Source organism: Tyto alba, unplaced genomic scaffold, assembly GCF_018691265.1.
Source record: "Tyto alba isolate M040663 unplaced genomic scaffold, T.alba_DEE_v4.0 Super-Scaffold_29, whole genome shotgun sequence".
Classification (NCBI taxonomy): domain Eukaryota; kingdom Metazoa; phylum Chordata; class Aves; order Strigiformes; family Tytonidae; genus Tyto; species Tyto alba.
In genome coordinates, this window is record NW_024881303.1 from 12,658,295 (window position 1) to 12,670,708 (window position 12,414).

A 12,414-nucleotide genomic window follows, 5' to 3' on the forward strand; every position below is an offset into this window, starting at 1 on the left:
TAGGAAAGGCAGGTCCTGCTTGACAAGCCTGATCTCCTTCTGTGACAAGGTGACCCGCTTAGTGGATGAGGGAAAGGCTATAGATGTTGTCTTCCTAGACTTTAGTAAAGCCTTTGGCCCCGCTTTCCACAGCATTCTCCTGGAGAAACTGGCCACTCACGGCTTGGACAGGTGTGCTCATTGCTGGGTAACAAACGGGCTGGATGGCTGGGGCCAAAGACTTGTAGTGGCTGGAGTTAAATCCAGCTGGTGGCTGGTCACAAGTGGTGTTCCCCAGGGCTCGGTTTATCAACTACCTGGATGAGGGGATTGAGTGCACCCTCAGAAATTTGGCAGACAACACCAAGCTGGGTGAGAGTGTTGATCTGCCTGAGGGTAGAAAGTGTCTACGGAGGGATCTGGACAGGCTGGATCGATGGGCTGAAGCCAACTGTATGCGGTTCAACAAGGCAAAGCACTGGGTCCTGCACTTGGGTCACAACAACCCCGTGCAACTCTACAGGCTTGGGGAAGAGTGTCTGGAAAGCTGCCTGGTGGAAGAGGGCATGGGGATGCTGGCCAACAGCCGGCTGAATGTGAGCCAGCAGTGTGCCCGGGTGGCCAAGAAAGCCAATGCAAGCGTCCTGGCGTGTATCAGAAATAGTGTGGCCAGCAGGACTAGGGGAGTGACTGTCCCCCTGTACTCGGCACTGGTGAGGCTGCACCTCCAATACTGAGTTCAGTTTTGGGCCCCTCGCTGCAAGACAGACATCAAGGTGCTGGATCACATCCAAAGAAGGGCAGCAAAGCTGTTGAAGGGTCTAGAGAACAAGGCTTGTGCTAAATGGCTGAGGGAACTGGGGTGGTTTAGCCTGGAGGAAAGGAGGCTGAGCGGCGACCATAGCGCGCTCTACAACTGCCTGAAAGGAGTTTGTAGAGGGGGGTGTTGGTCTCTTCTCCCAAGTAACAAACAGTAGGACAAGAGGAATTGGCCTCGGGTTGTGCCAGGCTATGTTTAGATTGGACATTAAGAAAAATTTCTTCACCGAAGGGGTTGTCAAGCATTGGAACAGGCTGTCCAGGTTGAGTCACCATCCCTGGGGGCATTTAAAAGGTGTAGAGGTGGTGCTCAGGAATGTGGTTTAGTGGTGGACTTGGTAGTATTAGGTTAGCAGTTGGACTCGATGATCTTTAAGGTCCTTTCCAACCTAAATGATTCTATATATAGACAGGAGTTAAACTGAGATCTATGGCTAATCATCAGTCCCGTATGTACTAAAAAGAATTACTATACATATAAAAGAGTTAATAGAGCTAGATCACTCCTCCAATTTGAGTCCTCTTAGTAAATACTAAAAGGTTAATTATCAGTCAAGGCCAAGGATGAGTTTTATGTAAGTACTGAGTTTATTTATTGTTTTGTAAACTACACCTTTGCTTCCTAAAATGTATCAGTATCTTAGTTTAAGTCAACAAAATATTTTGCAGTAAAGTAGCAGTTTGCATATTCTACATACCACTTTCAATAACAAACAAATAAAGCAACCTGTGTTCAAAGAGATATTTTTGGAAAAGCCTAGCAGCTGTATTGTTCACGTGGCACTTTGATGGACCCAAAAGTAATACATGAGCCAAAATCTCTGGGGTTTTTGTCCACTGGAATTTAACAGTCTCTTATTTTTCTGGTAACCACTGATAAATGATTATTTACCAGAGTGTAGGAGTAGCAGAAAAAGCAATCTGTTCCTCCTGGTTTGAACACATACCTTTTTGGAAGTTAGTAAATGCTCCTGCAGTAGTTCTACTAACAGCAGTGATTTTTAGAAGTCCCTCGGTCAGTATATGTTTATTCTGTTGTCTACTTCTGCTCTTTTTCATAATTTTCTTTCTCCCACTCTCAAATGATTTTATGCAGAACATTCAATTTGTATTTTAATCTTGTTAATTTTTGTTAACTACTTGCTGTAAAGGAAACAGCTTTTATACTTTAAAGTACTAGAGCTTCACAGTTCTAAGAAATCTTCCTCAGTTTTCTGAAGAATTTTACAAAATTTGCTGTAGCATCTCGTGCTGGTACAGTGTGTTTGGATCCCCTGAATTTGCTGTCTGCTAAAACATTACTTTGAAAAAGGTTACTGTTGTGCAGGTACATGGTGGTAATCTAAAAATAAGTTATGTAGAAGTGAGGTGGCCTTGCATAATCAAATTTATAAAAAATACTTCTGGAACACCAAAGGTACTCTTGGAGCTGCCACACTAGAAGCAGAATAGCTGCTCTCTTTGTTGCTGCAGCTGCATAGCCAGAAGAAAAAAAAAAAAAAAAAGGTGTAAATTAAGAATTAGAAATAATATTTAGAAGTTATGTGGGGTGGTTGAGCTTTCAAGTCATGCTTATATAGGTCCTCCAGTTCCTTTTTTCTTGGAAAGTATTTATGGAGTTCACATGACTCTTACTATACTTTTTATTTAAACCAGCAACTTGTAGAAGCGTCAGAGAGATTAAAGATGCAGTCCAAAGAATTGAGGGATGCCCACCAACAAAGAAAGCTAGCTGTTCAGGAGTTCTCCGAGCTCAGTGAGAGGATGGGAGACTTGCGGTCTCAAAAGCAGAAGCTGTCCCGACAACTTCGTGACAAAGAAGAAGAGGTGGAAGTGAGCATGCAGAAAATCGATGCTATGCGACAGGACATGCGTAAATCGGAGAAGATCAGAAAAGAGGTAGCTTGATGAAATAGCTAACAGTAACATGCTTCAGCTGTTGCTTATCCAGTATCTCATGTGATTGTATTGAGAAATTGGGAATGCTTTTTTATCTACCTGGAAGAAACTGTCCCCATAACTTCCATATAACCTGGCTGCAGATCACAAAATAGAATTTTGTGATCTTGAATTTGTTTCTAAATGTTTTACTGATGTATCAGGAAATGAACTGAGTCTTTTTTGTTTGTACTTGGGCTGATTATAATCTGGAGAAAACTATTTTTGCTATATGCTCAGCTTCTTAGTTGTTGTGTTTTGATTCTTGAGGACTCTGACTCATAGTCAGTTTGAAATCTAGAAAGCCTAATGTTTTAATGTGCTTTAAGGATGGAGTATTCTGACTTCTTTTTTTTTTAACTAAATTTTTCTCTTCAGCTGGAGGGAGGAGTAGTGATACAGACTAAATACGTGGGTTTTCTTCCTCTTTAGTCATTGTAGAGAATGTCTGTAATATCTTTAAGAAAGTTAATTTCCGATTGGTATTCTAAGCAATTTATAGTTTTACATAAGATGAAGTGGATAACCAGAAGAAGGCATGAGAAATATTTTTGTGGTCAACCCAGAGTGTTTTAATCACTGAAAAATCATCAAATTTTATGTATCCTCTGAGTGAAGCAAAGAAGAGAAATTCAGGAGCTGTATAAACAATGCTGGAAAACTTCTAGCAGATTGAAGGGCAGTCTGTGAAAATATAGTAAGAGATAAAGTTACTCAGACTTCTATCCATGAATAAGAAGTGGTAGTTAACTGGGAAAGGCGAAGGGCTGTGGCACTGTATTTGATGCACAGGACTGTGGCACCACGTCTCTAGAACAGAGTACATCAGGCATTCAAATATTGTTGCTTATTCAGTTAAATATTTCCATGTAGGGCTCTATAATCTCCTGTCTTTGTTCTTACAGATCCCTCTGTTCTCCCTTTCCTAACAGCTGTATCAATCTTCTATTCAGAACATAGTCTACAAGTTCATTGTCTTGGCCCACAATTCTAAACACAATCCTTTTTAAAACAACCTTACTAGTTGATTGAATGCAGAAAAACAAATCTTACTCTTCCTGTCAGGTTTTAAAACTGTGCTGCTATTGCTTGAATTGCAGCAGTTGTCTTAGTTGCCACTAAATCACAATTGTCTTTCTGATAAGCTTTCTGAAGTTGGTAAATGGGTGATCGAGTTTATTTTGTTCCATAATTGCAAGGTGAAAGTGTTCAGTGTTTGTATTTGAAGTATTTTGCAATAATTTGGCTCAAAGGTTGGGATTTTTCAGCTGGCTTAGTAGATACTAAGGCATGGATCTGACCTGTAAATGTGGGAGACTTTCTTCTTTCATAACTGCAATGACTTTATTGTGCCATTTCCTTCTCTTTAGCATTAATAGAAGCTGTCCAGTAACCCCTGCACATACTTGGTGTAGTTCATATAAGTACAAAAAGTCATATAGTAATAGTTCTGCTGCATGAGACAGATGGATGCCTGAATCACTGAAGGCAAACCAATTGTCATGACATTCTGAGAAGATTGTTATAGTTGTGTAATGTAAAATAGAAATAAGGAAAACATGCTGCTCATCCATATGGAGGAAAAGCAACAAATAATACAGATAGCACTACCTTGTGTTGAAATGACTTAAAATTACTCTTGTTACAGCTGGAAGCCCAACTTGAAGAAGTTGTAGCAGAAGCATCAAAAGAACGCAAGCTTCGTGAGCACAGTGAGGTCTTCTCAAAACAACTGGAAAATGAACTGGAAGCTCTAAAGGTTATACGTTTTTTGACAAATGTTTACTCATGGCACAGGAGCTGCAATAGTTTTGCTTACTCAGCTGTTGATACCTGTGGCAGACTTAAGAACTACAGCGTTGCTAGAAACCTGACCTAACCTGTTCAGATTTATTTGCTTTTTTGCTTGAAAGATTTTAATATTTCATTGGACACTAATGCTTTGAAGATGTCCAGTTGCTATAAATTCTAAGAAGATACTAAGCCAGTGTGGTACAAATCTATTATCTCTGCAACGCATTTGAACCCCTTATTAGGGTCATGTAAGCAGAGCAGTCACAGGGCTTAATGCTTGCAGACAGACACCTTTTAAATCACTCAGTGCCCAACTAAAAAAAAAATTTCCCAGGTGTCAGCAATTGGGCACTTATAATTTTAAATAATATTCCCAAAATATAAAGGCAATAGTCTTTTCCTCATGGTTTCTCTTCTGCAGCTGAAGCAGGGAGGCCGGGCAGCAGGTGCCACACTAGAACATCAGCAGGAGCTTTCCAAAATTAAGTCTGAGCTGGAAAAGAAAATCTTATTTTATGAAGAGGAGTTGGTCCGACGAGAAGCATCACATGTTTTGGAAGTAAAAAATGTGAAAAAGGAAGTACATGATTCAGAGAGCCATCAGCTTGCACTGCAGAAAGAGATCATGATACTAAAGGATAAATTAGAGAAAACAAAGCGAGAGAGGTAAGCTTTTGGGCATCATTCATTAACTCTGGATTTCTTTTTTTTGTGTATTTCATTGCATTAGGTATCTGTGCAGATTGCTATTTCACCTTGACTCTGATTATTCCTTTTTGAAAATGCCGGTCTACAGGTTCAGCAATGTTACAGTATGTGTGTTTCTATTTCTTGTCCTCCTTAGGCACAGTGAAATGGAGGAAGCAGTCGGAACAATGAAAGAGAAATACGAGCGTGAAAGATCTATGCTCTTGGAAGATAATAAAAAGCTAACAACAGAAAATGAGAGGGTAATTATTCTAGGAAACATTTTTTAGCAAAATACAATTCTTACTTCATTACTTTCTGATGTTGAAGTAGTGTATTCATTGATTACTACAGGATCTGTGAATGTTCAGGCACTATCTGAATAAAACAAATGTAGTTTTCACCATATAAATGTCAGATCTGGCTTAATAGTAACTTTAGCATCTCAGTAATGCTCTTTTGGGGATTGGTTCCCACAACTCGGAGGACACTACTTTCTGATTTCTTCATGAAGGCTGCACAGAGGGAAGTGTTTACAAAGCCTGCCTGCCTTCCTGATGTCTTACAGTTAAACCTCATTCCTCTCAATGGCCTCTACACTCACTTTTTCTTTTCCTTTGTTCAGAATTGTTTTGTGTGAACTGGCAATGTGTTCTGTGCTCAGGAGCTAGTCTCCAGTTCCACAAAAAAAGAAACCCCGTTCTTTGGTCTGTGTTAGAACTTCCAGATAGCCCAGGGTGGTCTTGTTTGTTCAGACGCTATATGTGTATAGACAGACATATGTAAAAAGTCTGAAACTGACATATGTCACAAGTGAAATTAATTTTTTCTTTCAGCTCTGCTCCTTTGTGGACAAATTAACAGCACAGAACAGACAGCTAGAAGATGAGCTCCAAGACTTAGCAGCAAAGAAGGAGTCTGTTGCTCACTGGGAAGCTCAGATTGCAGAAATTATTCAATGGTATGTACTGTTTGGAGATCCAGATGGCCACTTTCAACTTCTGAAATATCAGTTGGCTTTTTGTTTGTTTGTTTTAATGTATAGCTAGGCCCTTTCTCTGTGTCTGGGATCAACAAAATTATGGTACTTCTGAGTGTTGATTAACTGTTTCTCTTCTGCTTTCTAGTATTGCTGAGTAGTAATGACAATTGAAATTGTCAGATGCTATTAAGAACGAAGGAGAGGGGGTTTGTGTCAACTTGCTTCAGTCACTAAAATGATCATTAAATCACCCAGTTTGGAATATTTTGATAAATTCATTCAGGAAGATGGTCATGATGTAAAAGGTCCGTGTTATTATATAGGACTTTGCTAGCTGTACTAGAGAAGCACTTGCATTTAATTCACAGGTCAGTTCTTCTCTCTGTTATTTGCTGTTTTAGCGGGCTGTGTGCAAGTATTTTCAGCATGCAAGGCAAGAAGGACTTGACCTTATAAAAATTGAGCAAGTAGTATACAGATCATGTTCCAAACAATAGCAGTGAATCTCTGCAAAACTCTTGCTAATGGTGGAAGGGAAACTTCAGTTTCCCTAGCAACTGCCACAATCAAGAGAATCAGATAAAAGTACAACCTAAAGCAGGCAATCTAAGATGTATTCAGCTTTCTGTTGCTGGGAGAGTTTTCCCTACTCTGTCCATTTGTGTTATGTCCCTAAATACAGTGCAGACACTCTGATTATTTGGTGCTATGAGCCATGAAACTCTTAAGTAACAGGTTTTTGTAATTGCACAACAGGGTAAGTGATGAGAAGGATGCTCGTGGCTATCTCCAAGCATTAGCTTCCAAGATGACAGAAGAACTCGAATCATTGAGAAGTTCCAGTCTGGGGTCACGAACACTGGTAAGAAAATAGCAAGCATTCAGGCTGTCTTGGGTATGTCTTAAGAAGCTACATTTTTAGTTTCAGCTATCTGTTCATGATCAGAATGGTTTTCTAATAAATCGTCTCCTCTGCTTTCTATTTTTTATCTATTGCTTGTGAAATCCATTTAGGTAATCTAATCAGAATTTGATAATTACAGGGGGTGGTTATTTCATACTAATATCTGCCATCACAAACTGCTTTAAACAGTAGAAAGAAGAAACTAACTTAAACCATTAAAGGGGAGTACAGAAATGTACTTAGATGCAAGTGAAAAATTTTAATTGCTGTTACTGTGATAAAACAAAGTAAGTTTTCTTTTTGTGAACAAGTATTAGCTGCTTGATATTGTTACAAACCAGTGACACACTGAGAGTGTGTAGCTTTATCGACATGAAGAACAATGAGACTTTATGCCATAATTTTCCTGTGCAGTAGTAATATGAATTCCTCAAAAAATCTGCAAAATAGAAGAGGTCTCACAAAGGAGTGAGGTTTCAAAGATGAAAACAAGGATGTTTTGCCTTGGCAGATACTAAATACCTGTATAAAGAAAGGAAGAGCCCTTTGCAACTAGGCATGAAAACCCATGTCCCTAGCAATGCCAGTCAGCACAGTCTGCCATGCAAAGAGTCCATCTGCTGCTGGTTTATACAGATATGAAGTTACTAACACCTTCCAAATTTATGAATAGGAGAGAATAAGAGAAAGCTATGACTTCCTATGAGGTAGTATTTGTCTACATCATCAAGACATGATTATAATATCAAGAAGCTTAATAGAAAGAAAGATCAGATCAAATGCAGTTGGCATTTTCTTCTTAGCTACTGCTAGAAAAAAGAATGCTGTCTGTTCTTTATAACTGGGTTTGTAACTTCAGTAGAACCAGATATAAGGCTATTATTTCTCAACACAAAAAATGTCTCTTGTTTTCTTGACTGTTATGTGCAAGCTCATGTCTGATTAGAGAGGTATCCTTTAAGGAATATCAAAAACTTAGTCCACACTGAAAGATGCCTAGAAAAACTCAGAATATTAGCTTTTGGGGGTAGGAGGGCAGAATTGCATGGTATATGCAGAGCATATGCTACTAAGTAAGTGTAAGAATTGTTTAGTCAAACGTTCTGGGTATCTTGGGTATCTCAAGACCCAGATTATTTCTTTTTTTTTTTTAATGCTTTTTCCACTCTTGGTACATTTTATATTAGTATAGTTTGCATTAAATATTGACATCTATCTCATGTTTGAAAGTCTGGTATGTCACTTTGCATACTCTTTTATACTCCTATACTCTTTTCTAGATTGGACAATGAAAACGAGCCATTTTCAATGGGTTCTCTCAGTTTTGACTTAGGTGCTCAGTGAGCCAGCGTTTTGGTTTCAAGCATATTGTGTTAGCAACTTAACCAATATAAAAATTGCTCATTTTTACTTCATTTGTAAATTACTTCATTTTTGTGTAACAAAGTCTGACTATCAACTGATTTCTATGCAGCAGGTATGCTGTCCATAACTAATTAAAAGAACATTCTCTGGACCAGTGTGAAGGCTAATTTATGTCTTTGAACAAGAACAGAAATATCTTTAGACAGTTGATATTAATATTCAGTAATTTATTGCAACAGGATCCACTTTGGAAAGTGCGGCGCAGTCAGAAGTTGGATATGTCAGCTAGGCTGGAGTTACAGTCTGCTCTTGATGCAGAAATTCGTGCCAAACAACTAGTTCAAGAAGAGTTACGAAAAGTTAAAGATGCAAACATATCGTTTGAAAGGTAATAAGGGCTTTGGTTCTGTTTCGATTTTAATGTACTGCTCTAAACTGCTGGTTAGAATAGTAGCAACTTTTCTAAAATGGCCCCTTCTGCCTGGGATATTGGACTTTGTCAGAAAGATCCTATTCTACAGACTACACATTTCCGATATAGTCGGAAGAAAACTGTAAAAATTTCTTGAAGTAAACATTTCATTGCTGTAAATAGCTTGGTAATAAGATACGGATCTTGGGCACCTGAGGGAAAAAAAAAGCATAACTACAAATTCAAGGCCAATTCAATACCTTTTCTTAGACTAACTGGAGAGTAGACATATTCTTGGGAATGAAAAGCCAAACTGCTATTAGAATAATTTTGTTTGGTAGATACTTACATGCTAGCAGGAGTCTTAAATACAGTTTTCACTATCTAGTCAAGTAGTGAGGTACCTATTCAGGGGAAAAATAAAATAAACCACCACCAGTCCTCAAAAAAAAGAGGGCATATTCAAAAACTGAGATACAGGACCAGAAATAAGCAACCCTGTGCAATGGCATTCCTGCCTTTGAGATATTTCAGATTGCATTTTGATCATATTTTGTTGCTTTAGTAAATTAAAGGAATCGGAAGCAAAAAATAGGGAGCTGTTGGAGGAGATGGAAGGCTTGAAGAAAAAACTGGAAGAAAAGTACAGAACAGATTCAGGTAATTAAAGTTACTGTGTTTTAACAGAGTTCTAACACCACCTGCGATGCTGCCTTTTAGCTAAGCCTGTTCCGCTTTGGTTTTAGGTCTTAAACTTCCAGACTTTCAAGATTCCATTTTTGAATATTTCAACACCTCTCCTCTTGCACGTGATCTGACTTTCAGAGTGAGTTATTACCTAAAATAACTATATAAATGTGATAACAGAATTATATTTTTATTATGTAAAAGTAACACTTGGGCACTATATGGCACATTTGGATCTGACATATTAGCCAATTTAGTGTGACACACAGTCGGATGCCCACTAGATGTCAAATTGCTTGGGATTTTGTAGAGAAGCTGGCAACTTTGGGAAATAATCCCAGAAGTTCATGTTAATTATTTCCCATTCTAGCTTCTTTGTTTAGGTTAATCTCAAACATTTGGCTAAATAAATATATATTCAGAGTTTTTGGGAAAGGTTGGCACACCCTGTTACAAATAAGGGATTAAATGCTTTGCAGTTGGAAGATGCTGGTTAATACAAGGAAGAATATTCACACAGTTCAGGGAGTGTTTAAACAGATATGTAAAATTGTTGGCTCCAGATCTTAGTGGAGTCATTAGAGTAGAAGGAACTGGGAAGAGAATCAGAGGACCCACAGATGTTGGTATAAGTTTATCATGACACACCCTCTGATCCTTAGAAAACTAATCATACAAATCACAGCTCCAAGTGGGCGTTTCACTTTAAAAGGTTTGTGCAAGGAAGCAGCTGCTAAATGCAACACTGAATCACATTTCCTTACTTCATGAACTCTTGATCCCTGGAGATTTTCTGGGATGTTTTTTTGCAAAACACATAGTCAGATCAGGATAAAACCAAGATCTTGAACTGGAAAGAATAATCTGTTACGCTTATGGATCTGAGTTAAAGGGGCTCAGGTTAGAACCTCATCAGTCTGGTTAGATTTTTATATCTGAAATGTGTACTCTCTCTCTCTTTTTTTCCAAAACGTCACTATTGCTAAAAAGAAGGCCTACGGACTTACAGTGATATTTGCATACACTTTGTGTATGTACTGTTCCCAGTCATAAACTGTCCACACTGGCTTTCTGACTTGAAGCAGCAAGATGTGCTGTATGGATGAGGTGGAGGGAAGAGAGAGAAACATGGTGTATGCTACTGTCTGAATAATAATTTTTATCTAGTGACCTTGATAAAACATTGCTTTAAAAAGTACCAGATATACTTAAAACAGTAACATGTAGAATATCAAGCCCATAACTAATCAGGATTCCATTCTACAGATCATGCAATAAATATGTAGTCACTATGGAAATACAGGTGTCATTTTCTGATGAATTACATAAAAATTGCTGATACTGTACTTAATGACTTCCATTAACAATTTTTTTTCACATGTACTTATAAAGACATTCAGTGTCGTCTACTCTGGGTTAATTTAGTTTGAATAGATATCATTTGGCCATATAAAACATATTATTCAGCTAGCTTACTAATATTCTATCTGAAGTTTTCCTGTGGGTGATAAGTGATCGTTTTTATCCCTCATATCCGTTACAACAAAGGATTCTGTTTCTTCTTCGTCTACATCTTCTCTGCTAGCCTTTTGGGAAGAAGTAAGTTTTTGCTAGTAGTTTTGTCTCCTTATTTTGTTGTGACCTGTCATAGTAAAAATGGCCTTCTAAAACTAGATATTTTGCTTCCTTAACTTTGCTATAACTTAATCCGCTAAATAGAGCTAGTTTAGTTTTCTCTGAATACCTCTTTACAAGCTTACTATTTTATATTTTGAGTGTCTTTATGGCTAAAGCTGAATCACATTTAGCATTTTTAAATAGTTCATATTACATAATGGTACAATTTGATCTTAAACGGCCCAGCCCTATCAATCAATTAATAACAATAAAAAATAAAAAATATCTGAACATACTTAGTGAGCTAACTGAACTTGAGCCATCTTCCTGTCTAAACTGGCTGGGAAGCAAATGATTCATTACTTGTTGCCTTTAGTGCTAATTACATCATTGATGTGAAGTCTAATCTGATGTTTGTTAATCATGATTTTCATTATGTCCTCAGAGTACAGTAATACAGTATCTTACTTCCACACCCAGCTTCTTTAGCTCTGGAATTGTAACATACTTCCCCCTTGTGCTGGCAATTAGTAGTTGCTAATTTAAGTGTGAAATTAATAGAAGGCTTGTAATGGATGCTAGTCTTAAATTTTAGTGAAATGTAAGACAATGTGATTGAGTAGACGTGATTCTTCTAATGACAGAGGCCAACCATTTTTTAAATAACTTTTTAAAAGATTGTGTAGTACTACTTTAAGGATTTTTCTTGTGGCAGAATTGCTGGTTGCTGTGTGCTAGAAAAATCCTAATGTAGTAAGCTACCATGATAAATAAGCTCTTTTATGGATGATTGCCAAGCTTCTCAAACATCATTCCGAACCTGCATGCAAGAGATTAGACACAGCTTTGCTGGGAGAAGGCGGCTGTTACAGTATTTATGCTGCCTACTATGAGGTTTTGCATTTCAGTACTTCCACCTTTACTGCTTTTCCATCAGGTGGCAGGGTTTGTTTTGAGGAAAGGTATTTTTCAGAGTGGAAAGTTGTCAGATGTGTGTGTACTGCATATGGAAATCAGCATTGTTGTTTGTTTCCATTTTGTTGATGTGAGAACACTTCACACCAGATCTGTAGTATCTAATCTGACATGTTTGTGTCACTTTTGCAGACCAGTTCTATTAGTGAGCAGGAAGCGCAGGGTCCCAAGTCAGAAGTTTCACCATCTACTTCAGTTGTAACTGCAGAGCAACAACAAGAAGTAAGAGAGCCATTATTTTACCCTGAAGAGTAA

At 38.0% G+C, this 12,414-nt stretch overlaps 1 protein-coding gene across 6 annotated transcripts in view; it reads left to right on the forward strand.

Annotated features, from left to right (window-relative positions):
- The window catches only part of CDC42BPB (CDC42 binding protein kinase beta), a 110,041-nt gene that overhangs the window by 75,118 nt on the left and 22,509 nt on the right, over positions 1 to 12,414 (forward strand). For 3 of the 6 annotated variants that reach the window (XM_042798995.1, XM_042798996.1, XM_042798999.1), the window contains exons 13-23: positions 2,455 to 2,697; positions 4,385 to 4,495; positions 4,952 to 5,196; positions 5,375 to 5,480; positions 6,054 to 6,178; positions 6,956 to 7,061; positions 8,708 to 8,856; positions 9,446 to 9,540; positions 9,627 to 9,706; positions 11,116 to 11,166; positions 12,292 to 12,381. In XM_042798995.1, the coding sequence (XP_042654929.1) occupies positions 2,455 to 2,697; positions 4,385 to 4,495; positions 4,952 to 5,196; positions 5,375 to 5,480; positions 6,054 to 6,178; positions 6,956 to 7,061; positions 8,708 to 8,856; positions 9,446 to 9,540; positions 9,627 to 9,706; positions 11,116 to 11,166; positions 12,292 to 12,381 (1,401 nt within the window). The remainder of the gene's footprint in view (positions 1 to 2,454; positions 2,698 to 4,384; positions 4,496 to 4,951; positions 5,197 to 5,374; positions 5,481 to 6,053; positions 6,179 to 6,955; positions 7,062 to 8,707; positions 8,857 to 9,445; positions 9,541 to 9,626; positions 9,707 to 11,115; positions 11,167 to 12,291; positions 12,382 to 12,414) is intronic. The other 3 variants (XM_042798998.1, XM_042798997.1, XM_042799000.1) reach the window with 1 other exon arrangement.